Below are 26,233 nucleotides of genomic sequence, written 5' to 3' on the forward strand. Positions count from 1 at the left end.
GTTCTACAGCGGCTTGCACATTAAGATTGCAAATCAAATGAGATAAATAACAAGCTTTGGTGAGGGAGCTGCTTAAGAGGAAATCTCGTACCCATACAGTGGTTCATTATGCCATTAAGACACAGACAATAATGCCCTCGGACGCTAGCCAGAATGGTCACCGTTATTGGCTTCTTGGTTTGATTAAGGCTGTCAGCTTAGGCCTGCGGTAGATCTGCACCCCTGCCACTGATAAGTGCCCCAAATCACCTCAGACGTAACCTCATTCTAATCCTTCACGTGGCTGGCGAGCCATGAAATGAGCCAGGGCACTTGTGAGATAATAAACATTTCCTGTAATGACGGTTCTCCGAGCTCCAATGTCCGCAGAGTGCCACTGCGTCACGTCTGTTGCGTTCTAAGTTTAGCATTTTCTTGAAACCTCCATTTGGTCTTTCCGTCAAGGAGGCAAAAAATTGAGTTAATGTCGAGTCACAAGAAGAAAGGTTATGAGCCAGGAGATGGGAAGCAAATACCAACAAAACAAAACCAAAAAAAACAAATGAGGTATAAAGAAGATGCAAATTAACAATAAAGTGGAATAGGGGTGTCAAACTCCTTTACATTTAGGGGCCACTTTCACGTAAATTTGATCGAAATGGGTTGGACTCGTTTGACCGTGGCCTAATAAGCTATAAATAACGACAGATCAAAATATTTCTTGTGCAAATAAATTCAAGTACATTCTGAAAATAGTCCCATTTTTTCATTATTACCTTATTGCAGAGTAATATGAACTTTCTAAACAAAAACCAGTGCAAAAAAACAGTTTATTTTTAATGAAAAACTGCTGTTTGTGCAGGCCAGATTGGACCCTGTGATGTGCCCATTCTGGCCCGCGGGCCGTATGCTCGACACCCCCGCATTGAACCTCCAACGATGAACTGAATCTGTTCCAGAACCCTCATCCGATTCCGATTTGTGAGGGATTAATTAAACACAAGAGATGAGCTGTTACTGTTAGTCCCAAAATGCCCCCAAAAAGTTCACTCAAGCAAACTTCCGCAGCATGCACACTTACTCGCCCTATCCGACATCTTTGCTCAATTTTTTGATTGACAAGTCAGCGAAAGCGGCAGCGGATAGATAAAATTGCATGCATGCTTGTTGTGGCTGCTTCGACTGAACTCGGACTAAACAACGCTACAGAACCCCTTTGTTGATTCATGTTCAAACGTGCAGCGAATTTTCTCTTTAACGACCATTTATTGACACTTTCAGAAGGTGAAATCCTCTTAACTCTTTGACTGCCAAAAACGTTATATAACGTTTAGTAAAATCTTATGGAGGAGTGCCAAAGACGTTAAAAGACGTTTTTTTTCCAAAACAGAGGTGAAACTAACCATTTTCTATTGTTGATTACTGAAAAACGGAATAAGGTAGAAACAAACTTTTTTTTCTGATGAAAGATGACAGTCCAATCTTTCATTTGGTAGTGTGTGTGTTTCCATAGTCCAAACACATAATTTTCTGCGGACCTTGAAAGATCAGTCAAAATGCTTAAAATCGGCTGGCACCCGCGGCATCCCTTTTCTGAAAACGTCTGGCAGTCAACTTATGTGTAAAAGTGAGAGTGTCGCTAAGTAAATGGATGGAGAGAGGCTCCCTCAGCATAAAAGTGCGCCCGACAAGCAGGACGAGTTTGCTATGCACAAGCCCGGTGAGTTGCTGAACACCTGGTGGACAAAGTGCACTGTCTAACATCAAAGAGAGGACACACACACACACACACACACACACACACACACGGAGAGTAGAGAGCCGAGGGGTCCTTGTCATAGTGTGGGGGGGGGGCCGGGCTTTTCAGGAGTACAATGTGGCACAAATCTCCCAGTGGTGCGTTCCCGTGGTGACAGTCAGTAGCCGTTAGCGAGTCCACGCTTCTTTCTACTTTGGCACAAGCGAGATAAGGAGGTGCGAGAAATCTCCTCAAAGGAGACTCTTTTTTGCAATTATCTTCTCTTTCATTCCGCAGTGCAGACGGTCACAACTCCGCCTACTAACGATTGATGTTCAAGGGGGGGACACCCTTCAGGTGTGTGAAACACTCCGATGACCGATTTGCATACTGTCGCAGTTCAGTGAAAAACTTTAAATAATAATAAAAGTAAAAATGTTTTGTTTATCGTATGTGTGTTTTTTTTTAACCAGGACATTTTCCATGTTGGATTTGTTACTTAAAACAATTTGAGGACTTTTATAATAAATATAACTTGTCCATCCATGCAAGTTGACTTTACAATGACACTGAGTCTCTAACTCAGTGATTCTTAGTGTGCTTCATATGCCCCTGGTAGTACTTGGCATCCCGCATTGGTATGCAAACGAATCACTCAATTCCATGTTAAAACTATTTAACAAACCTTTAAAAAAAATAATAATAATAAAGTAAAGTAAAGTAGAGTTCATTCAACTTTAAGATACACTGTAAAATCGTTCACATATTGTTTTCAAGAAGTAATTGTTTTTAAACATTTATTTTGGTATATATTTGACTTTAAAAAAAAAAAAAATTACTTTTGCGTGCAATACATTTTAACTGAATAATTCAAGCACACAAATAGGAGAATTAAGTTTTATTTTAGGTGGTAGAGGTACTTGGTGCAAAAGTGTTTGAGCCACTGTTTTAACTTGCAGAGACGAATCAACTAATAAAAACCGATTTTAGAAGTCCCAACCAGAACTGCTCTTCAAACTTGTACTTCCTTTTCATGCACTCCACGTCCAAGTTCAATATTTTTGAAGACAAGTTCAGACTTTCAAGTTGCCAAAGAAAGCCAGTTGTCATCAGAGTGAGTTAATATAGCAAATGAAATGTTTCAATATATTGCATCTATTATCCATTTGTTGTAGGAAGTCATTATAATGATAAACATACGTCCCCCGAGGCAAATTCCACAGCAACCCGTTGCTTGAATAAGAATAACTACTAATTCAATTTGTAAACAAATAAATAAATAAAAATGGAAACGTGACATACACGATGTAACTTTTCATTTGATTTGGAACAAAATTTTTGACAGAAGTGCAATGTATTAATCCCCCCCCCCCCCCCCTGTAATTTAATGCATTCATTTCATGACTTAATACTCAAATGTCAGCATAAACACAACTCAAAACTTCTGTGGCCCTTCAACCTCAAGACTAAAAAGTCCACCGATACGATATTCCCTGTCTTTTGAGGAATTGTAAATTATTCCTGCCTAGCTGGCAACTTCTCAGGCAAGTCCATAAATTTTTTAACATCGCACCCGGTGGGTGAGACTTCATTAAAGGGAGGAACACGGATGTTTTATTCATGCTTGTATCTGATGTGTTGCCATCAATGAATCCGCCTACACCGCGCCCGGGTTCAGGCATGCAGTTTGCTCCGCAGATGCAAGGTTGACTAATTAAAGGTCAACGGGCTAAACGCAGCCTACATACAAGGGTGGGGGTCATGTGGGGGTCTTTTGGCAATCGATACAGACTGAAAACAAGTTTACAAACTGGCTCATAAACACTTATTTATAGCAGTGTAGAGAATCTAATTGGTAAAAAACGGTAGCTAGCTGGGAGTCACATTGGACCCCCGTGGCTTAAACATGGAAATGCCGAGTTTGCAACTATGCAGTGCATAATTTATCACGAAGAATTTTTGGTGACAATCATCAGGTTGTTGTTGTTTTTTTGGTCCAAATGCCAACAGTGCCGAAAGAACCGACAAATTTGTCAAGCTGAAGAAAATGTGGCGGTTTCTACAATTTGTGATAAAGCGAGTGAAAGACGGGACATGAGGCGATGCGGCACTGGCCGTTATTTTAACGCAACCTGAGGCCTCTTTTTCAATCAAACCTGTGACGACAGCGCGCCGACTTATCTCCGAACTCCAACAAAGACCTTTTTATGCGGCCCCTATGGTCACCACCATAACACGGAATATCCTTGCAACATGTGTATTAACTCATTCGGCTTTTGGCAACAACCGTTCAGAGGGTCGTCTCCACTGGAGCAATGATAACAAGACAGAATCAATTAAGGTGAAAAGAATTTTAGACGGACAAGCATTTTTGTTTTCAAATCAAAGAAAAAAAAAACTTGGGAAAAAACAAGAATAATTCCATGTAGCATTCAGACTGGTGTTGAAAGTCCATAAAAAATGGCTTTCACTAACAAATAATTTTAGATTTAATTATTTCATCCACTACTCAAGTAATTTAAAGCTACCATAAACCTTGGGCATCTTTTTTATTTCTCTGTATTCCTCACTGTTAGCCTTGTCTCTGACTGAAGTGTGTCAAAATGATTAATTATATTAAAAATTAATTAATTATAATATAGGGAGACATTTTTGAGTTGACTAAAAATCGGGGGGGTAACTTAGCCAACTAACAACCAACCTACTTATTAATTTGGCACACCAGAGGAAATTAACGCTGCCAAATTGAAATGATTTAAATGATTACAAAATACGATTGTGCTGAACAGTACATTTTGGGATCCAAATCCGATAATAGTGTTTTACATGTGTCCAAACAAATGTCACCAAGGGGAAAAAGAATATAGAATTGGATTAAAACAGACTAAACTACACCCATATTTAAAAGGCGATCCAAGCATTGCTGTATAAAAACAAAACATCTCAATTAGGAAAACAAACTGAATATTTTCAATGGGAATTAACATGTTGATTTCATTATGAAGTGTACTCATTAGAAATGACCATCTGTTTCCATCATGAACACCGTCCAATGTCGAACCATTATGCTGCACCTTGGTTTGTTTTCGCATATTAGCATTGATGCTGCTCCTGTCCCAAACAAAAGCCTGTTCCTGCACTCCCCGCTCCTTTCATCCCGTCCGTCTACCAGACGCGAGGGGGAGCCGCCGGCCGAGCGTGCCACACCTAATTCATCGGGATCAAAATGGCAAAGCCCCGCTGCACCCCCCAAAGTATCCCGCTGAGGACCTTAATGCTCTCAAAGAGAATATCAGAGCGATCAGGTGCACTGCCGCGATAATGAAGGAGAGAGGCTACTCCCTGCGGCCGGGCCAGTAACCCCCCCACACCCCACCCCCGCCCCGTCCCGTCCCCCCCAAGACCCCTCAGACGCACAAAAGTCCATACATGATTCAACAGCACAATTACCATTACAAGCCGCAATTCTGATCGACACACCTCAGTCGCAACCAAACTCTTGAGATAAGGCTCCATATTTCTCTTGACATGCTCAATTCCAATAATTGGGACATTTGAGTGTAAAAGTCCTTAAAAGAAACTGAAACCGTCAAACTTTCAAACAGGCTCTTTGAAATGTTTGATAAGTACGCCAATGATAAAATCGGCAGTAAAGTTTCCAGGAGGAAAGACGTTTGGAACTGATTGGCCTTTTGGCTGTGCGTGTTTTGTCTAGTTGGCCGGTAAATCATTCTTGAGCGAGATTTGAAGACGAGTGTAAGCTGGACAGGCGGCGTTGGGGGCAGGGACGCCCTCGGAGTGGGGCAGGGGAGGGGACGGGATGAAAACAAAGCACATGGTGGGCTTGTTGCCAGTGGAGGATTGCAGATGTTCCGCAACATTGCAAAGCCATTTAGGAGACTTCGAGACAAGAGTTTTTTTTATTTTTTTTACAACTCTGGAAAGCTGGTGGCAATCGCTTGTTACTCCCGCCTGAACGATCCGGCAGACAAAAAGCCGAGCCAACACGGTTCCTTGACAACTATTACAAACAGGCGACTCCCATAAACAGATAACCATTCATTTATGTGTCTACTACTAGGGAGGTTTGATACCCCTTTCTTTTCATATTGATACCAGCGCGTGTTTTTACTCACCGATATTGACATATAAAACTTGAATAAAGACCTTTCTTTTTGCTGCAAATTATTCGCCCATTTGCCGTAGTATCGCACTACTACCCGTCAGCAGCTCGTGTCGTTCATACAATGATAGACTAATTAACAGACTGATTAACTTTCTTGGCGTCCTTAATTAGAAAATAAATATAATTTCGAGGTGGCGTTGTGTGAGGACGAGTCAGGCTGGCCGCCTTGAGCCGCGACGCCTTCCACGTGCTGCGTGGCTCTATTTCAAAAATACAAATAACAGGACAATTGCATTGAGTCAATGTATGACTTGGAAGGCTTTTATTTTGAAGTTGACCCTTTGCAACATCTTCCGCTGACTACGTACGTACGACCCGAGTCCCGAACCGCGGCATTTGGTGCATACTGATCACGGCCGTTGCTCCACTCATTTAAACATGTACTCACTGGCATTTCCTTTGTCTTGTTGTGTCAGCACAGCGGTTGCCGCTAGAGGCTTTACTGACACCTCTTTGCAGGTTTACAGCTGACATGTATTGACACAACAAATTTGCCATTCAGTTCTCCTTGAAAGACAGTAGCAGTGGGTTAGACTCCAGGAGGATTACTTACAGTCATTTTTATTTGAAACATATCTTTTGTCACACCAGTCCTGGAACTTTCTGGACACATCCTCCCTTTGGCAGACAAGCCTGCACTCCACTTGTTTAATTTGCTGGCCATGGGCCTCGTGCCAAGACCTTGAGCCGGGGCTTGTGGTTATGACTGGATTCCCAGTAGTCTGGTGGCACTGTGTCCCGTTGGGCCTGCGGAGGATGGAGGGCGGAGCGCTTCACTTTAACGCAGGGCAGCTGGGAACAATGGGAACGTTGCCCCCCTATTCCCTTAGAGAGTGTTTGGGGGGGGGGTCTAACAACACCTGTGGGCAGCCCATTTGTCAAGTGATTTGTGGGAAGGAGTGCGAGGAGCAGTGGGAAGAGCGGAAGGAGGGATGTGAGGGAGTGACGCTTGCGGGGGGGGGGGGGGGGGGGCTGGGTGAGGGAAAGAGGGGGGTAAACTTAGTGGAGAATTATCACAAGACAACACACAATGCTTATTTCTCATTCATACAGGTATCAACTGTAAGTATATCGTAAAAAAAATAAAAATTCCTTTTCGGTTCCCGGTTTTGTTTTGGGGGGGGTTTCACGGCGCGAAGGACTCTCTTACATGAAAATGACCATTCAAGGACGGCACATAACTGTTGAACAAGAAACCAACATTAACTCTTTGACTGCCAGACGTTTTCAGAAAAGGGATGCCGTGGGTGCCAGCCGATTTAAGCATTTTTGACTGATCTTTCAAGGTCCACAGAAAATTATGTGTTTGGACTATGGAAACACACATACTACCAAATGAAAGATTGGACTCTCATCTTTCATCAGAAAAAAAAGTTTGTTTCTACCTTATTCCGTTTTTTCAGTAATCAACAATAGAAAATGGTTAGTTTCACCTCTGTTTGGAAAAAAACGTCTTTTAACGTCTTTGGCACTCCTCCATAGGATTTTACTAAACGTTATTTAACATTTTTGGCAGTCAAAGAGTTAAGAACTCATTGTGTATATTTTTTCACAAAAATCAACTCACTCCAAATGTTAATATTATTGAAGTACTAGGTTGTTTGTCATGCATATGATTCTAAATCCGCGAAAAAAATATGATGCCTAGTCATGGCGTAGTAAAAGGCAGTATGAGACCCGCTATATGTGCAAAAAAAGACATGTCTGTCATCTAGTAGTGAATGGTGATATTACCCTTTATATTCGCAATTCCGCACCCGTAGATTTGCATTTTTTTCTTTTTTATAATGTTTTTTTTTCATATTTTCGATTTTTCACGCTCTCCTAAGGGATTTTTAGCCCCATTTCCACACTGTTTTTGTGGAAAACATGTTCAGAATGCCTGTCAGTGTTTTTGGAAGAATATTTTGGGTTTGTAAAAAAAAAAAAAACAAATAAAAAATGAACAAGAACAAGAAAAAAAAAACTCACTTTAGCCAATTATTTTGGCCGACGTCTGAAGGGCCATAGTCAGCTGATTTAGTAGGCCCAACTTTGTATATAGCCACCAGATTGTACTCTCTTCTTCATCTCGTTATGTACTCACTTCACATAGTGACCATAGTTTTCAGACTGAGACAGCAAACAACTGAAATGCCTTGTGTGACAGGCTACATTTAAACGAAATGTGTGGCACGACTGTTAGAAGAACAATCAGTTCGATGCTAAAATGCCAGCGATGACAGAATGTTACTGTAAAAAAATGGTGTATTTAAATGAAAACTATGCCATGTTCATAAAAGGTTTGTATTATGTGTTTTTTTTTTCAACATGGTTTTGGTTTAAATAAAGTATTTTCATCACAACTGCAAGATGTAATGGCATTATCAATATCGCGTACTGGTATAAGGTATCAGCAAGTACTCAAATTTAAGTACGTTTACTAATTTTTTTTTTTTTATGTGAGATCAGTGTATCCTTAGAATGTGCACTTACAATATTGTAATATTTCATTGTATGTGTAAAAGTTGATGCTGGTATTATTAGATTGTAAAAGGTATGATTTGGCAGTCTTACCGTAAAACCTTGATTTATTTTTCCAACAAAAAGCTAAACACAGTTACACTATATTTTCACACAATAATGTCATAGAAACGTATTATGCCTTTTGACCTAACAGAAATATCAACTGAAGATCAGAAGATCACTGCCCCCAAAACGAAGACAAGTTGAAAGGCTTTTCCAATATAAGAATGACCCTGACGTGATTCGAAGACGCAACCTTCTGATCTGGAGTCAAGACATGCGGCTTTTGCGGCATTGCGGGAAAGTTGAGATTTCCCGAAATACACAGGCTAGGCAAACCCACATTTTAGTCTGACACCTAAAAGTTAACTATGCGGTGAAAATCCCCCTGCTCTTTGATTATATCTCTTAACAGTGTGCAATAAGAGGGTCAAGGGAGCAGAGGAGGATTTGATGTGTTAGCGTCTCTTTATCCTCTGCGCCTTTTTGAAATGTCAAGTTCAAAGATGCGGTGCGGCCGCCTTGATCTGTCAGCTGAGGCGACCTCGGGGATCAACCCGGCGACTCCTGTCTCGCGACGGTCTCGTTTCCGTGGCGAACCCTAAACACGGAGCGTTATTAAGTCTGATGTTGTTAAAGGAAGTAAAAAGCCTTTTGATGTTTGTTCCTCGTGCTACTGTCGGGCCTCCTTAAGTCAATTACATCAGCGTTCTCGATTTAATTAAAGCGTGGCTGATCTTATTCAATTACTAGTGCAACACTTTCCCAAGCTGTCTAACTGATGCACAACAGTGCTTCAACGCCAAGTTTAAAATGTTCCCGAGATAAGGATTCCAATGTCTTTTGTATTTTTATTCTGGTTGGACTCATGTTGCCTATCGTTATGTGATAAATAATTGCTGAGTCGTCAAGTCAGTTTTCAAAGTGTGTCATACATTGTTCCTGCCTCCCTTCAGTTAGATAATTAATCGTTGTGTATTTTGTCATAGTGGCCAGGGGCATTTACTTGCATACCTACAGAGGGTGGGTGGTCTCTCCTGGGGTCTTCATTTTTCATGACTAATGTATGTTGCTTAGAAGAATATATTTTGCAATATATGACAAATGAAACGGGGCTAATCGTCATTCAACATATCGTAAAAGAGAAATTAAAGACTTGAGTTTATAACATGCAGTTAAGACGCCACACGTTATCTGAGACAGTTAACATGTTGCTGTTTTGGTTAGCAACAGAGCTAGAAAAAAAGTGCTTCAGGAAGTCTACAGAATGACTGAGGTTCATCATAATGATCTATTGAAGATTGAGGAAGTTGAGCTAAGCAGAAAACTAGTAAAGTTAACTTTATTGAGCCAGCCTGGAGAAGTTTTCTGATTTGAAAGGAACGTGTCAGCGTGGACAGCATGACAGGCTTGTATTAAACAGCAAATCCGGCAATTTTACACACAGGCTGCTGTTCCCTCACTATGTAGAATTCTACATGTATACCTTTTGGACAAGCTCAGAAAAGCTGAATAAATGTCAGGGGGGAAAATCTGAAAAACTTTAGAAGACGAACCAACTTTGTAACTGAGATTGAAATCTGGATCTCTTTTGACAAGTTAATGAAGCTTATTTGGCACCAACATCAGCTGGCCTTTTGCCAACTGCAAAAGTAGCACAACATTATGACAAAGCAATCTACAACTACGTGACGCTAATGACCCTCTGCGTAATGCCGCCATTAACAAGCAAAGGTGTAAGGATTTAAATCCCGTCCATATCGGTGTTCCGGACCTCTGCTGGGCAGCAGATGCCAACCTGGCTGGAGGTCGAGGAAGCCCATGGCGTCATGAGTCCTCCAGCCCTTCAGGGGGCCTTGCAGAGTCACAGTCAGGCTGACTCAGTGTCAGCATTTTTAGCTTTTATTTGGCTATGGTTTATAAAAATAGTGACGTAAGACTTTAATCCAGTCGGATGTGTTTGTCGTATGTCTCGGCCCTGTGCGCGGGGCATATTTAAGAAAACACAATCTGTTGACTGTGCAGCGGCTCATTACTTATTAAAAGCAGCCCTGGGTGGGGTCTGTTTTATCAATATGAACGCATATTATGTGACATTTGCTGCAATTTAAACATTCGGGACAAGCTTTGTGTTGGTTAAAGACAATCGGCTTTGTCTATTTCATCATGTCTGTGATGACCGTCTTCTTTTTGAGTCCCAACAGGCAATCAAGCGCTAATCACACACACCCCAGCACACCTGACAAGCTTAGCTGATTTTAGTTTGGACTTCTCTAGTCTTCAATGGAGTGGGAGGAGAGAACCCCCGAAGGTAGATTCCTAGCGCTAAACTTGAGCCGCAGAGGTGGATCACATTCCCGCTTTCATCAGGCAGGTTTTCAAAAGACATTGGCCGTGTCCAGCAGGCGCTAAATTACCCGAAAAGTCCTGTCTGCTGAATAAATTCCGATTGTGACTCACTGTCGAGTGTGTGACTCTTATCTGAAAACAAAGCCTGCTATCCTGTTCCATCTCAAGACTGCCTGCCAGACTCCAGGTCAACCCCCAATTTGTTCTCACAGTCATGGAAATAAACCCACGACCTTTTATCAACTGTAGGGAAACGTTTTTAGTGTCTCTTCTGTCATTAAGGTGTGAAAAGACGCGCAACACACATGATAACTAACATAAAAGGGATGGATGGAAGTTTTGAAGAATTGAAACTAAACACGATTCTCTTGTCAACGTATGGATCACTGCGCATCCTGGACAAGTGGTCGCCTTGGAAATCACTGGTAAGAAAAAGCAAAAAAAAACAATTGTCGAGATGTGTTTGTTTAGTTTCGAGGACCTCAACAGGTAAGACTCCAGTCTTGATCAGGATCCAGATGCTCACTGAATTTACAACGAGCTAAAGTCAAAATGTCACTGGTTCATCCCATAAATTGGGAATATTTACTGGGTTTCACTGTCTTCTGTTGAGTCTGCATTAAAAAAATGTACCCTGATTTATAAGCGTGATGTGTAAGAATGTTACAAGGAACAGACCGTCTGCAGATATTGTAAATCAACAGTTGCCGGTGAGATTCCTCCACCAGCTTCTTTTTTTTCTCTCTCTCTCTCTCTTAGTTTAGTGCTCCAGAGAGACACTTAAAGAGATTAGCCCTCTGGGGAATCTGACAAACAAATGCCCTGAAACTGATAACCCAACCTAAGAGAGAGACAAAAATAATTAGGCCCGCACAATGAATCAGCTGGAGGGGAGAGAAGCCCCTCGTAAGATGAGAGGTGACATAAATCTGACCGCGATAGTCGAGCCTACGGGGTTAGCAAAACATTTAGAGATGTACTGACACATGAACCTGTGCCTGATATCATAGCGAACCCTTCTTACGGTTTGCTTAACAGTGAGATTACTTTTAAGGAACGGCAACACAATGAAAAGCTCATTAAGAATGTAAACCAATACACGACTGCAGAGTTTACAGTAATGATGGGATTAATCAGTGGGGGTGAAAACAGCCAGCCAGCTATGCCGTATGTGGCATTTGTGGCATAGCACAGCTCATTAGCACAATAGGAAAACACTTTGGTTAGCCTCGGGGTTGGCATGAATATTCATGCGCACATGTAGGATCCGCACAGAGATGTGTTTTTGACTTCAAAGTCGAGCGTTCTAGCTCGCGTCATTTTTAATTTGACAACAGATGCTGATGATGGTGCGGTGACAGGCGGGCGACTGGCACCGTGCCAGGCATCGGAAACTTCAGGAAACTGTTTTTAGGTTATTAACTAGACACTTTATTGATTCTGTGAGAAATGTCTAACTGAAAATAAACACAAAACATCATTTTTGGTTGTTCGTTTATATGTCAGCCTCATGAAACAGAAAAACTCAATCATTTGAAAATATTGCCAATATCAAATATTTTTTAGAATCTAATAATTTACCGCCCATCTCATCAGTTGATCGAGTAATAGATCAAAATTAATTTTACATTTTTTACAGGCATGTGAGGTGCAGTTTTTTTTTGCCACTTGGGGTCACCATCCTCAGTATAAATGGCTTTAAAAAGGCCTGGTAAGTGATGTGGGTGTCAGCTAATGAGAGCCAGTCCGCCAGTTGATAGCTGCGATTCCAATCCCTCTAAGTCAAATCACTATTAGTGGAACACAGCTAAGTTTACTAGAAGCTAGCAAGTCCAAAGGTTTAAAACAATACACTTCTGTAACACCTTAATGTTAAAGTTTGCTACTTTGTGACCTGACTTGTACCTGCCCAGGCTGCGCATTCCTTTCGAAAATAATGAATTGCAACGACTTATTTTGACTGATGAGTGTTAATGGCTCTTCTGTGCTCTTTGCCCTTAACTCTTTGACTGCCAAAAACGTTACATAACGTTTAGTAAAATCCTATGGAGGAGTGCCAAAGACGTTAAAAGACGTTTTTTTTTTAAAACAGAGGTGAAACTAACCATTTTCTATTGTTGATTACTGAAAAACGGAATAAGGTAGAAACAAACTTTTTTTTCTGATGAAAGATGAGAGTTCAGTCTTTCATTTGGTAGTATGTGTGTTTCCATAGTCCAAACACATAATTTTCTGTGGACCTTGAAAGATCAGTCAAAAATGCTTAAATCGGCTGGCACCCACGGCATCCCTTTTCTGAAAACATCTGGCAGTCAAAGAGTTAAATGTCACAGAAAATGTTTTACTTCCTATTTTGTTACTCAAGCCGCCGTTGCTGGATACATCCTGCTGCAACCTAATCCCACAAAAGCTGAATAGCACATAAATACATATTTAACAAGCTTCTTCACAGTGTCCAGGTTCACGCCGGTCACTTTTGGCTGTTTGACGTGAAGACGGGGAACAAAAGCTATCAGACGACTTGGCATTCCTCGGAACAAAGATGATGTCCGAGGGGATGCCCCTGAGCAAATAAAGTGGAGACGACTCGTTGGCATGGGCTTTGTCCCGAGAAGAAACAAGCCTCAGATCCATTACAAGAGAGCTGACTTTAAGATAGAAGAGAAACTCTTGGCCGCTGACATCATGCTACCGAGGTCACGTTTCACACCTCTCAAGCCCTCAGGATTTAGGAGGGAATGTGTTCTTTTGCAGCCAGCCGCAGCGACGAGAGTTCATCGTGGCTTCTTTGACAGAAAGACTCAACTCAGCAGTGTACTTTAACGTAATTGCTCTGCAATGCCGGTTTCAAAACAAAGGGGCTATTTGTCACCTTGGTTATTTTTTATAAGTTTGTGAGGGGGGGGGGGGGGAACAGTAGATGATCAAGGACGTGAGTCTATATTTTGACAGAACAAAAGTGCACAAAATGCAGTTTTTTGCTTTAATAGAAAGCTCATATGGGGTCCGAGGATTCAACAATATGCCAGGCGTCATAAGCATTAAGAGCCAGGAGAAACCAATATCGCATGAAACGATTATTTGAAAATGTAAATGTTTTTGTGTACAGTAGAGTAGGAATGCTGTTATCAGTTTACCAAATCCACGTAAGAAATTTTAGGGATATTTAAAAGATTTCCCCCCATTAACAAACCAACAACAAGTAACCAGAGCTGAATTTAGTAAATCAATCTCTAACTATAGATCAAATTTGCTTCAGTTTTTGTACAATTGTGTTTTAATAAGACTTTTTGGAATGGACTAATCACAAAAACCGAGATTACACTGGATGTGTTTTTGTGTTGACCTGCCGACTAACTAAAAAAACGAGCCAATTTGCAGTTAATACGTCTCATCTACCACAATTCGCACTTGCTGGAAGTAAAAATACTGCTCAATTAGTATCAGAAGCACTTAAAGGTAATTAACAGACTCTTTATTCATGCTGCCCAAACACTAGAGTTGGCATTGGTGGTTTGTTAACCAAATGACAAAATCTAGATGGACTAAGGGTTGGCATTTCTTTTACTCCAGCCAACATCTATCCTACATTCATTAAAGTTGATTCCAACTTTTATCCGCATGCTTCTCTTTCTTCCGTGTTCCTTGATGTTATCAGCCTTTGGAGCAAAGTAAACATTCCCAGGCTCATCAACTGCACTCAGAAAGCCCAACAACCCCCCCCCCCCCCCAAAAAAAATGGCATGGCGATGAGGAGGGGCATGAGAGAGGTGTGCAAAGACACAGAGGATTTGGTGGTGGTGGTGGGGGGGGTCACGGCTCAGAAAAAGGCGGGAAGGTCCCGCACTATTGTGGTGTCCGGTTTCTGTGTAACGTGAGTAGTGCACCTCAAGTGCGCAACGTCAGATGTGCGCAGCTGCCGATTAAGCTCTGTTTGCTGGCTGAGGAAGAGAAGGCAGGAGAGGCCCCTTAATGAAGGAGGGTGTTTTTTTGGGGTGTTTTTTTGTCTGTTGGTCTGACACTGATGGGACTTATGCCAAGAATTGGATGGCGGCCCAAGAGAGTAAAGACCACGTTAACAGAACAAAGAAAAAGAACGTTTATCAGGGATGTGATTTGACCAAAGTGAAATTATCTGAAAATTTAGCCCGGGGTCTGGGGGCCGCTGGCACCCAGCTAGGTCCAGGGCAGTGCCCTGGTGGGGGGACAAGGGGGGCCCCGGAGCTCATGGGTTTTCCGTGTTTTTAAGTACTTTCAATGCACTCACATGACAAAGAAATAGACAAAACAACAGCATAAATTTTCAATGTATATTGAACTATCCCATATAAAATGGCAGTTTTAGTCAACTCAAAATCAGTCACATTCAAAAACATTGGACTGCCTTTGCTTTTAAAAACTATCACTGAGAATATCATCATATCTAACTAATGTGATTACTAAGTTAACACATAAATAATGTTGAAGAGTTCAAATTTCATGAACAAATAATTGTATCATGACCAAATGAAAAGTAACTCCTATTAGAGCATACCACAAATGTCTTTGTTATAGCAGAAGATGTTATCTGTCGGAGTCATGTGCATACACAATGAAATACAAAAAATAAATAAATAAATAAAAAACGGACTTTTTTTTGGGGGGGGAGATAAAAAAAGCGGAATTCCGCGAATTAGCGGAAAAATCACATCCCTGCGTTTATGTAGTTGTTCCCTAAAAAGTCTATAACACGTGTGTCATGTTTGTGTGTCATAGATCAATATTTGCTACATTTTCATACACGTATGTATAATTTACAGTGCAAACTTGTTTGTTTTTTATTTTAACAGAACCGCTGGAGTCGACTGAAATGCCCATAAAACCGAAACATTTGCAATTCAGCCTTCAACGTTTTCTTAGTTTTAATATTGTTGTGCAGTAGTTATCTTATTTCTTACACTTTTATGACGGTTAAGAGTGTTAAAATGTTCTGTTCTAAATTTGGCTGTAGGCCAGCGATTGATGGACTAAAGATTCTTCACAGTCAACTATTATGTGATGAAAGTCCGGTAGAACTACAGTAGATTAAACGATGACGTCAGCGATAAATTTTTAGCACAGTGCAGTGGTCCCCAATCTTTTAAGATAAGAATCAAGTTCTTCTTTGTCACTAAGTTGTCGCCCGTGAATGTGACATCGAAGTCATCAACACCATTCAAAGGCTACAGGCCCAATATAACAACACGATTTTGACCTGCATGCGTCAATCCGACATTGATAAGCAAAAAAAATACATGATTACCGTTAATCATCAAATGGAAACAATACGTTCATTGGCTCTTGGTTTATGAGAACATGATTTAAGAGTCTCTCTTGGGATCGCAATGTCATGGATGATGTAGTCGTATCTGGGTCAGCATGCAACAGTTCATCGTGTCTCTCAGCTATCTTCTTGTTTATGTTCCCTTTTGTGTTTCTTACAAGCGTTTTCTGATAATATGTTGCTGTTTTCTTTTTTTTTGGTGTTCTGTAAAAGATGACACGCTAGCATGTAATCTCGCCCGGACAGACTGTCTGTCAACACAAGCCGGGAGTAAGAAGATCTTTACGTGTAAACAAGCGTCACGGTGAATATTTGTTCATAGCTTAATGCTCAGGCGAATAATAAGGCAGCAGAGAAAAACCACACCAGCCACAATTCGCTTGACACTTCTGTACAAACAATTCAAACTGTGCGAGCTGAGCTGCCAAATCCCGGAAAATAGCTTATGTCTTTCCCAGCGGCAATTTAAAAGAATAAGTAATGGTGGGTTTTTTTTTAACTACTAAATGCAGGAAGAGTTTGTAAGTGACTGTTTCTCCTTCTCATGAGTAATCTGGTCTAAGACTGAGTTTGCTATCTCAAACTCCCCAAACAGGTCTTATCTTCTCAAGGGCACATTGTTCATCGTATGGATTTTCCACAGTTTGCAAATGGCGCGCTTAGAATAAAGGAGAGCATTCGGCAGGGAGGAACGTTCCGGGCGCTCCCGCGGCACCGAGGAGGTCGTCGATACGGGAGCTACGGGAGAGAAACTCCCTCCCGGAAGGCGTGGGATCAAACTACACAGGCAGCTGCTGCTGGATATAAAATCCCGCTCTGACATCAGCCCCTCCACTGAGGAGAACGCGCACACTAAAAAGCCTTGGAAGAAAAAAAAAAAGCCACACGGCCTTAAGCTTTCGGGTAGACGTCAGCTTTGCCTTTGATTGTCCAAATACACGATGGGATTCATCTGAGCCGAGTCTTTAAAATGGGTCACGGCTCCGTTTTTATGAGGTTGCTTATTGCGAGGTTAAAGTTCTGGATGTCATTTTACTGTCAGGCATTTTTGGTCCAAGTATGGAAAGCACTGCTTTAAAGCGAACCCCTACAAAATGGTGTGGAATGAGGAAAAATATAACAACGCAGCAAATTTGAGTGAGTCTTTTCAGCTTCAAATGTATAAACCATCCGTAACGTCAAGCGTCACTTAGCAATTTCTGTTTTTACAGTAAACCCTCACTCAGCACAACTGCTTTTCTCATCAGGTTTCCGGAAACATCCAGCGAAAAGTCCAATTAATTACATATATCATGTTTGAGTGAGGCACAACAGGCTGCACTTAAGTCAGTGGTATTACACCATTGTCTGCGCATCAACGCGGTGCACTCTCTTTAATGAAAACAATGAGGCGGCGCATTCGATTGCATGGCTGTCAGTCCCGGCTATCACTCAGGCTAACGGCACTAATCCTGCTCAACAACTGCGGCCAACAGCTGCACACTTCCTGCGTCGCCCACACGAGCGCGGCGGCGCTAGCCAGGCATCCTCGGGCACTCGGCCGAGGATGCTGAGAGGCGGGGTCATGGAGAGACCAAGACAGTATTTACACCAGGATGATTTACTCAGTGGATTAAAATAACCAACAATTTTCTCAAATGATTAAAATGATTTGATCCGATATCCTTTACAAATAATAAAACAGGGATGTGATTTGACCAAAGTGAAATTATCTGAAAATTTAGCCGGGGGTCTGGGGGCCGCTGGCACCCAGCTAGGTCCAGGGAGCTCATGGGTTTTCCGTGTTTTTAAGTACTTTCAATGCACTCACATGACAAAGAAATAGACAAAACAACAGCATAAATTGTCAATGTATATTGAACTATCCCATATAAAATGGCAGTTTTAGTCAACTCAAAATCAGTCACATTCAAAAACATTGGACTGCCTTTGCTTTTAAAAACTATCACTGAGAATATCATCATATCTAACTAATGTGATTACTAAGTTAACACATAAATAATGTTGAAGAGTTCAAATTTCATGAACAAATAATTGTATCCATGACCAAATGAAAAGTAACTCATATTAGAGCATACCACAAATGTCTTTGTTATAGCAGAAGATGTTATCTGTCGGAGTCATGTGCATACACAATGAACTACTAAAAAAATAAAAAATAAAAATCGGAATTTTTTTTTGGGGGGGGATAAAAAAAGCGGAATTCCGCGAATTAGCGGAAAAATCACATCCCTGATAAAAACTTCATTCAAGTAAGTGGCTATTTCCGCCTAGACTGGAATGTCATTCAGTTAAGCACAAGACCTCCGCCAAGGCCTGAAATATCGTAAAATCTAACTTTTCGGAATGTAAAATCAGAGCTACTCTGCCATGCTTATTCCCCTCCAGTCCGCTAGGTGAAAATCTGGCATTACAAAATTGGTGTAGAACAAGATTCTTAGCTACCAGATTATGCGGTTTACTGTCCCATTGGCCCGAATGCACCTGGACTCCAACGGCGAAAAATAAAAATCTTTTATTGGGCTCTTCACCAAAATGACTTTATTGACATAGAAGGTTATGAACAATGCGCAAAGAAATAGCTTGCGCAGTGGCATAAGAATATGTCATCTTGTGGCACAAAAAGGCATGTTCAGTTATCACTTTACTGTTTTTAAATATTTTATTTGGACTGTTCTGTATCTATATATACGTTAGAGATAAGATTATGACTCATACCGAAATACAAATTCAGTTTACACTACCAAAATAAAACTGACTATTGTAAGCCTCTGAACTAGCTAACAGGTAGACGAACAAAATCTCTGGCCTAACAACATTGTACCTTCATTGACCCTTGCAGCACCCTTTGACTTCCTACTACGTAATTACAGCGGTACTTAAGATATTTTCCCACCAAATATTGCTTGGGTTCACAAAATACGCTTCCTGATATCCATGCAAAATGCTCACTTGTGCTTTCTGTCAACGTCTTTCAACGCCTTCAACATCTGTCAATGCTTTCTGTAAAACGTCCTATGGCTCAGTGTGTCATATATTTCAGGTATACATCACTGCAAATAAGCCTTGGATATTTATATTTGACAATAAATTAAGATAGGAGTAATCTGAAGTGTGGTCACGGAATGAATTAAACTCCTAAATCAAGCCAGCACTGTACAGTAAATAACAAACCAAACAATCCATAAACTATCCCTTTCAAATGAGATTAGCGTTCAAAAGCACACGCATTGCAAGCGTACACACAACTTACTTACTGAGCTTCTTGTGTGCCGCTACTTGCTTTGGTTCATAAAAATGCTGCACTGTCAAATTCCATACGTTGAACAACTGTCCCGGCGTGCAGCTGTCTCACATATTTTAACTTGAAGGGTCTCGCTGAGCTGAGAGGCGGCCGATGAAGCCTGATTGATGTGCAGAGCTTCATAATGGAACGGACGGCATGAGTAGGCCCGCTTTCTGCGGCCACTCTTGTGTTTTGTAAACGTCACCGTGAAAGCTGCGCTGCTGATTTAATGCACAAAAAAAAAAAAACGCTGCCTGTAAAGTATCACGGCCATCATGCTGATGAACAGCGGCCTGTGGAATCAATACAGGTCAGCATCCACTGCTTGATTTGAATTTGTCATATCCGCCATGGCTTCGCTTCCATTTAAAAAAGAAAAGAAAAAAAGATAGCGCTCCTGTGGCCACAAATTGTATTTAGGTAAGTGCTCCTCAAGGCCCATTAGAGGGACAATAACCTGCTTCAGCGGCTTCTCCATCAGCGGCCGGCAAGCTAATCCCAAAACAGACGGCTTTAGTCCGTCTCCGAAGGAGGTAGAAGGGAAGACGAGGATTAGGTTGTGGTAAACCTAATTAAGACAAGGCTGATAAGAGTCAAAAACAGGGATTTAAGGGGGAGAAATAAGGATAAGGTGAGTGTTGTCCCATTGCGGGACGTCCAGTACATCGTCTATTTGTTTGTATACAGTAAAAGCCAGCTTCAGTTACGAGACGTAACAACATAACACCAGTACATTCAGTCTTACATTTGTGTCTGTCTAATGATCATCAGGTACACATGGAAGTGTTGCAATATTTTGACACTGTACCAGTACTATGGTTCAATGTGATGTCCTGTTACTCATTCGATTTTTATAAACATGATTTGGATATGACACAAGTGCGCTGTGAAGCCAGATGACAAGTTGTTTGTTTGATGTTTGTTTGGTCACTAAGTTGTTGGTTTGATGTTTGATGTTTGTTTGTTTGTTTCCGGTATCTCATTAGCGCGCATAAAGCCGCATACGTCATCAGCACGTGATCACAAAGGTTTGATCTGGGCTTTTGATACATTGTTTCGAGCAGTCTGTAGTGTCAAACGTCCCATCTCTATCATAAAGGTTCACGGGCTAGCGATGCTAACACCGGAAAACGCGGAGCACAACCGAGCATGCTCAGGCGGACGTTCAAATCGGGCGACGAAGAGTGCCCCGAGTCCAATGCATATTCATCGGAGTAGTGGGTACAGTCTGCTACTTGCTATTCCCCGGAAAAAAAAGGCCGCCAAGAAAGTGTAACGTCTGCACGCGAAAGGGACAATCTGCAGTGAAACTACTCTGTTGTGCAAATCCTGCTCCCTCTCCTTGCACACGCAGGGGAGTGTTGCAAAAAGAAAAACTGTACAGAAGTAAAGCACTATTTAGGTGTTTGTGGCATCATTCATGGACAAAAAGAAGTGTACAATTCACTAGAGTGCATGAAATAACATCGTTTCACAAAAAGCTCTTTTTCTCCGCTTTTTGTTTCAAAACAGAGCATTTCGGTGAAACTAACCATTTTCTATTGTTGATTACTGAAGAACGGAATAAGGTAGAAACAAACTTTTTTTTCTGATGAAAGATGAGAGTTCAATCTTTCACTTGGTAGTATGTGTGTTTCCATAGTCCAAACACAACATTTTCTGTGGACCTTGGAAGATCAGTCAAAATGCTTAAATCGGCTGCCACTGGCGACGTCCCGTTTCTGAAAACGTCTGGCAGTCAAAGAGTTAATGATGTTCTCTTAAGATCTCTGACGTATTAGCTCCATAATGGCAACAACAAAGCAGAGATTTCTATCCCAAACCCCCCTTCTGTATCCGACGGATAATAGCCATTAATCGCCGTTAATAGCATTATTGAATAAATGCACTTGAACCAACATTTAATGAGATGTAACTGCTGATCGTGAGCACACACACACACACACACACACACACAAAAGCCAGACATGACTCAAAGTCTTTGGGAGTCCAAGGGAATATTTTGGCAGTTTGCAGTTCAGCTGATGCCAAGCCTGCATCGTCAAGAAACAAAATACTGCACCACTGAGGCTCTAATGAGACAAGCCAGCTCTGATTTAATTTGAACTACACATCCCACGTGTTGAAGGGGTTTGGATTAACTAGTTCCACTACATCTTAATAATAGGCTACTAGCTCATTTTTGTAAAACAATTATTATAGATAATATTGGCAAAGATGGAGTCAGTGTCTTATCACACAACAACAATTTGGATATTAGAACGCGTTTGCGCTGGGGGTGGAAATTACAGTTTGCACACAAAATGTAATAAAATATTGCCATAACAACGAGTTACATAGACTACACATAAAAAAAAGCTAACATTTTACTCCGACGTCTCAATCCAAAGTTTGTAAAAACATTGCACTATGCAACACACGTTAAAACAAGTCATGTGTCCTTGGTAGAAACCAAGTGGGGCAATCTTCCCAAATATTATTATTTTTTAAACACGAATAAACAGACTATTTCGACTTAACGACAGCCTTAGTGCTCTATTACAATGAATGTCAAGTTCAGCGGGTGAAAATGTGACACATGACTCTCTCCATGCCTGTAAAATGTGTCTACTAACAGGCTTGGACCGCAAAAAGATTCTCGTGATTATTTACAAACATATTGGCAACATTTTGGGGAAAAGGGCTATCTGTTATGCTCAATGATAATGTTTCAAACTGCTTATCAGCAGGTTAATTGGCGATAACTGTTTCAAGCGCCTTAATGAAACACATAAAGCATTAGCGAGACTTTCTGCTGTGTTAAAACGTCAGCAAATACGAAAATATGTGCCCGCGTGTTGTATAAAATGCACTTATCTATGAAAAACACGTTAATTGTCGTTGAAATGATGCTATCCCGAAAGGGACGCCAACAGGTTAGCTACACGTGCACGAGACAGAATTAAAAACTACGTACTGTACTTTCAAAGTCAGCTCTTAAAAGTACACTTACAAAAAAAAAAAAAAATGTCAAAAGAGTTGGTTTAAACTCACCGCTCCGGGCGTGGAGAAAGAGAAAGAGAAAGAGAAAGAAATTCGCTCTTCGTAGCTGGAGAGCCATTTCGCCCGTCCTAGCTCGACGTATCCAAGCTACAAACTAAAGCAAGTGCGCAGGAGAGCGAGAACAAGTTGGTGGTAGCCCGAAAGGCACAACACCGGCCAGGAGGAGGAGGAGGAGGAGGAGGAGGAGGAGGAGGAAGAAGACACGATTCACACAAGGAGTGAAGGAGGCAAGGAAGAATGAAAGAGGTCAATTTCAGTTAAGGAGACGAGCGAAGGAAACAACGAGAAGAGTAAAGGAGGCAAGCACAAACGAAGGAGACAAGGAAAAGGGCAAAGGAGACATATTAAGGAGACAAGAAGTCAAGGGATGAGTAAAGGATGCAAGAATAAGCGATGGGGACAAAATTGAATGGAGACAAAGAAACAGATACACGGAGATAAGTGAAGGAAGCAAGGAGACAAGCAAAGGGAAATGAATGATAAAGCAGACGTGGAACCAGGGAAAGAAACTGTAGACTACTTAAGATAAGAGAAAAAGGCACGAAGAGTAAAAAGGGAAAAATCAAGGAGACAAATGGAGTAAATACATTAAGGAGGCACGGGGATGAGGTAAGACATGATTGTAAAAAGAGGCAAAGCTGGGTGAATGAGACTAGTCAAGGACAAATGAGACACGTGAAGGGGACATGAAGACAAGTGAGAGGACAAAATGGCAGGAGAAGGACGCAAGAAGGAGGCAGGAGGCCAGGTTGAGGAAGGAGATGAGAGAAGCACACAAGCAGATGAGAGGAGACAGATTGTGAAGGAGGCAAGATTTAGGAGGGAGACAAGTAAAAACAAAAACTATACATCAAGGACTTTCAGAATAGTGAAGGAGACAAACAGAAGCTACAAAATTGAGACCAGATTGAGTTTAAGGAGGGAAATGAGGAGGGCTTAAGCGTCAGTGGGCTTTTGGGTGTGTGCGTGCGTGTCACAACCGCTTATCAGGCCCTAATTTACCACCTCATCCAAATCCTCAAGGGCCAATTCCTTATCACGATGCCACACCTAAATCACATCCTTTTCAGAATAGCTCATTATTCCTTATTTATATTCTAATGAATGTATTTTAATCAAGAAAAAATATATATAAATGTAGGCTGAAATGAATGAATAAAAATCACCTGATAAGTAATTCCTGCTAAACTTTTGGCCATATTACAAATGATTTCATTCATTATAGTGTTTTTAAGATGGAATTGAACTAATATATATCAAAACAATGATCTATCCTATTGCATGTCACACATAAAAAGTTAATTTTATTAAACATTGTAACATGATGAAATCAATGTAAATATAACGCTCATACATAATTATGCTAATCTTATGACCTGGGCGTGTCTCATTGCTTCAGGCTAAAAACGTTGACTTCTCCTTTGAAGGTGAATGTTGGATCGCTCCCATTTTTGCATTTCAGAGCTTCAAACAAGCTTCATACAGTAATCAACCACAACTTGTTGTAACTCGCTTCTGAAGACAAAAAGAATACAAATAATCAGCATTTAAAGTTGACAGACAATGACGAGGAAGAAATTACAACTAAAAGTGATTGCTTGTCTTTTTAAGCATGCAAAAGCTAAGACCAGAAGTCCGGCAAACATGCTCCCTAGTGGTCGTGTGAAGAAAAGCGTGGATCCGATCATCTTTTCTTGAAAGAAAGAAAATACATTTAAAGCACTTGTTCTTCCCAAAGTGCCCTCACATGGGACAGCTGAGCGACAGTCCCTCATTTAATTTTCAGACTTTAGCATAAAATCAAGGTACAAAAATATTTAGCTTGACGAACCAGGAAGTATTTGGTTCCGCAGGAGCCACCTTTGCTAAAACAGCTGCCACAAAGGAAGCTTCCGGGGGGTCATCGCCACCCCCCCTTCCAACCAACCACCCCCAGCTGTCCCATCCACCCTCACATGAGCCCCTTCAGCTGCTGCAAGCGTGGAACATTTTACGACTTGGTTTGGTGGCTCGGCTCTGTCAAAGCCGTCTCATTTCTTTTTTGCCGCCGGTCCGCCGGCGGGGTTTGTTGACGCGTTTGCACTCGTGTTGTCTCAGGGACGCAAAATGTAATTCAAAGAACTCAAGTAGCAGTGTGCCCTGTGGCATTTTCAGATGGAAACAAATCGGTGGGGTGCCGAGCGCTGAGTAGGCTCCATGGCGAAAAGACAAGAGCGCCTTCTAAAATTCCAATTACCGAATGTTAGCGTTCTTTCGTGAGGTCAACTGAATTCTCTGAACGCACCGTAGCCTAGCACGAACCTACGCTACCCAGAAGCAGACCCTGCAAGCCTCAATGGGTCCAAGAGCAAAATTTGACTTTGGCCGCTTTATGACAATATCACTCATTGTTGAATTCCTCGTTGAGGGATAAATAAAAATATCTACTGACAGGATGAACCCAAGGATTGTGTGCGCGCAGTTCATTTTGTGCTGAAGGATTTCATGTAAATAGATGAACGACTACCGGTACTTTTAACTCATTCACTGCCATTGACGCCTAATTTTTAATAATCTTTTGTTTGTTTTTTAATCGTGAGTTAACGAGTGAAGTCACGCGATTTGTTACAATTAATTTTAATCACCTGACGCCCCTAATTTTTGATAATCTTTTCTTTCTTCTTCTTTCTTTTTTTATATATATATATATATATATATATATATATATGTGTTTTTTTAAAGATTATTAAAAATTAGGGGCATGAAGTCATGCGATTAATTACAATTAAAATGTTAATCGCCTGACACTCCAAATTTTTAATCTTTTCTTTTTCTTTTTAATTCATTCACTGCCATTGACGGCTATTAATGTCAAAAATTCATTTGAACTATTTCTATTCGTTTAAATTTTTTCCCCACTTTTGTTTACAAAAGTATGAAAACCTAGAATTTTTTTATTGTACATTTAGAACAGATATAAAATTTGTGATTAATCGTGAGTTAACTAGTTGAAATCATGCAATTAATTACGATTACAAATTCTAATCGCCTGATGCCCCTAATTTTTGATAATCTTTTCTTTCTTCTTCTTTCTTTTTATATATATATATATATATATATATATATATATATATATATATATATATATATGTTTTTTTTAAAGATTATTAAAAATTAGGGGCATCAGGCGATTAGAATTTGTAATCGTAATTAATTGCATGATTTCACTAGTTAACTCATGATTAATCACAAATTTTATATCGGTTCTAAATGTACAATAAAAAAATGCTAGGTTTTCATACTTTTGTTAACAAAAGTGGGGAAAAAATTTAAACGAATAGAAATAGTTCAAATGAATTTTTGACATTAATAGCCGTCAATGGCAGTGAATGAATTAAAAAGAAAAAGAAAAGATTAAAAATTTGGAGTGTCAGGCGATTAACATTTTAATTGTAATTAATCGCATGACTTCAATAGTTAACTCACGATTAATCACACATTTTGTATCTGTTCTAAATGTACAATAAAAAAAAATTCTAGGTTTTCATACTCTTATTAGCAAAAGTGGAACAAAATGTTAAACTAATAGAAATAGTTCAAATGAATTTTTGACGCCTGTAGCCGGTAGCTATTTGGAATGGCTTATGTAGGTAGGCAGGTACCGCTAGGTAGGTTTGGTAGGAGATTTTATGGGTAGGTACTGGCCAGCACTACATAGATAAGGTAGGTCAGACTGTACTCTATGTCGGTATGTAAGTAAGTATGTGGGATGAATATGTAGATAAGTATGTCAGTAGATCACAAGTCTGCATAGTGTTCTGCAGATGGACTTGATCATGAATTGGTAAGCTTTGGTTCCGTCATGAC

General features: G+C 40.7%; 1 protein-coding gene across 2 annotated transcripts in view; it reads right to left on the reverse strand.

The window, feature by feature from the left end:
* mcama (melanoma cell adhesion molecule a) overlaps positions 1-22,761 on the reverse strand; it is a 38,333-nt gene extending 15,572 nt beyond the window's left edge. The window contains exon 1 of one of the 2 annotated variants that reach the window (XM_077546908.1): positions 22,379-22,761. In XM_077546908.1, coding sequence (XP_077403034.1) covers positions 22,379-22,445 — 67 coding nt within the window. In that variant the 5' untranslated portion in view covers positions 22,446-22,761. The remainder of the gene's footprint in view (positions 1-22,378) is intronic. The other variant, XM_077546907.1, reaches the window with a different exon arrangement.
* Between the last annotated feature and the right edge of the window lie 3,472 nt (positions 22,762-26,233).

The sequence above is a fragment of the Vanacampus margaritifer genome, chromosome 16 (assembly GCF_051991255.1).
Source record: "Vanacampus margaritifer isolate UIUO_Vmar chromosome 16, RoL_Vmar_1.0, whole genome shotgun sequence".
NCBI classification, from domain to species: domain Eukaryota; kingdom Metazoa; phylum Chordata; class Actinopteri; order Syngnathiformes; family Syngnathidae; genus Vanacampus; species Vanacampus margaritifer.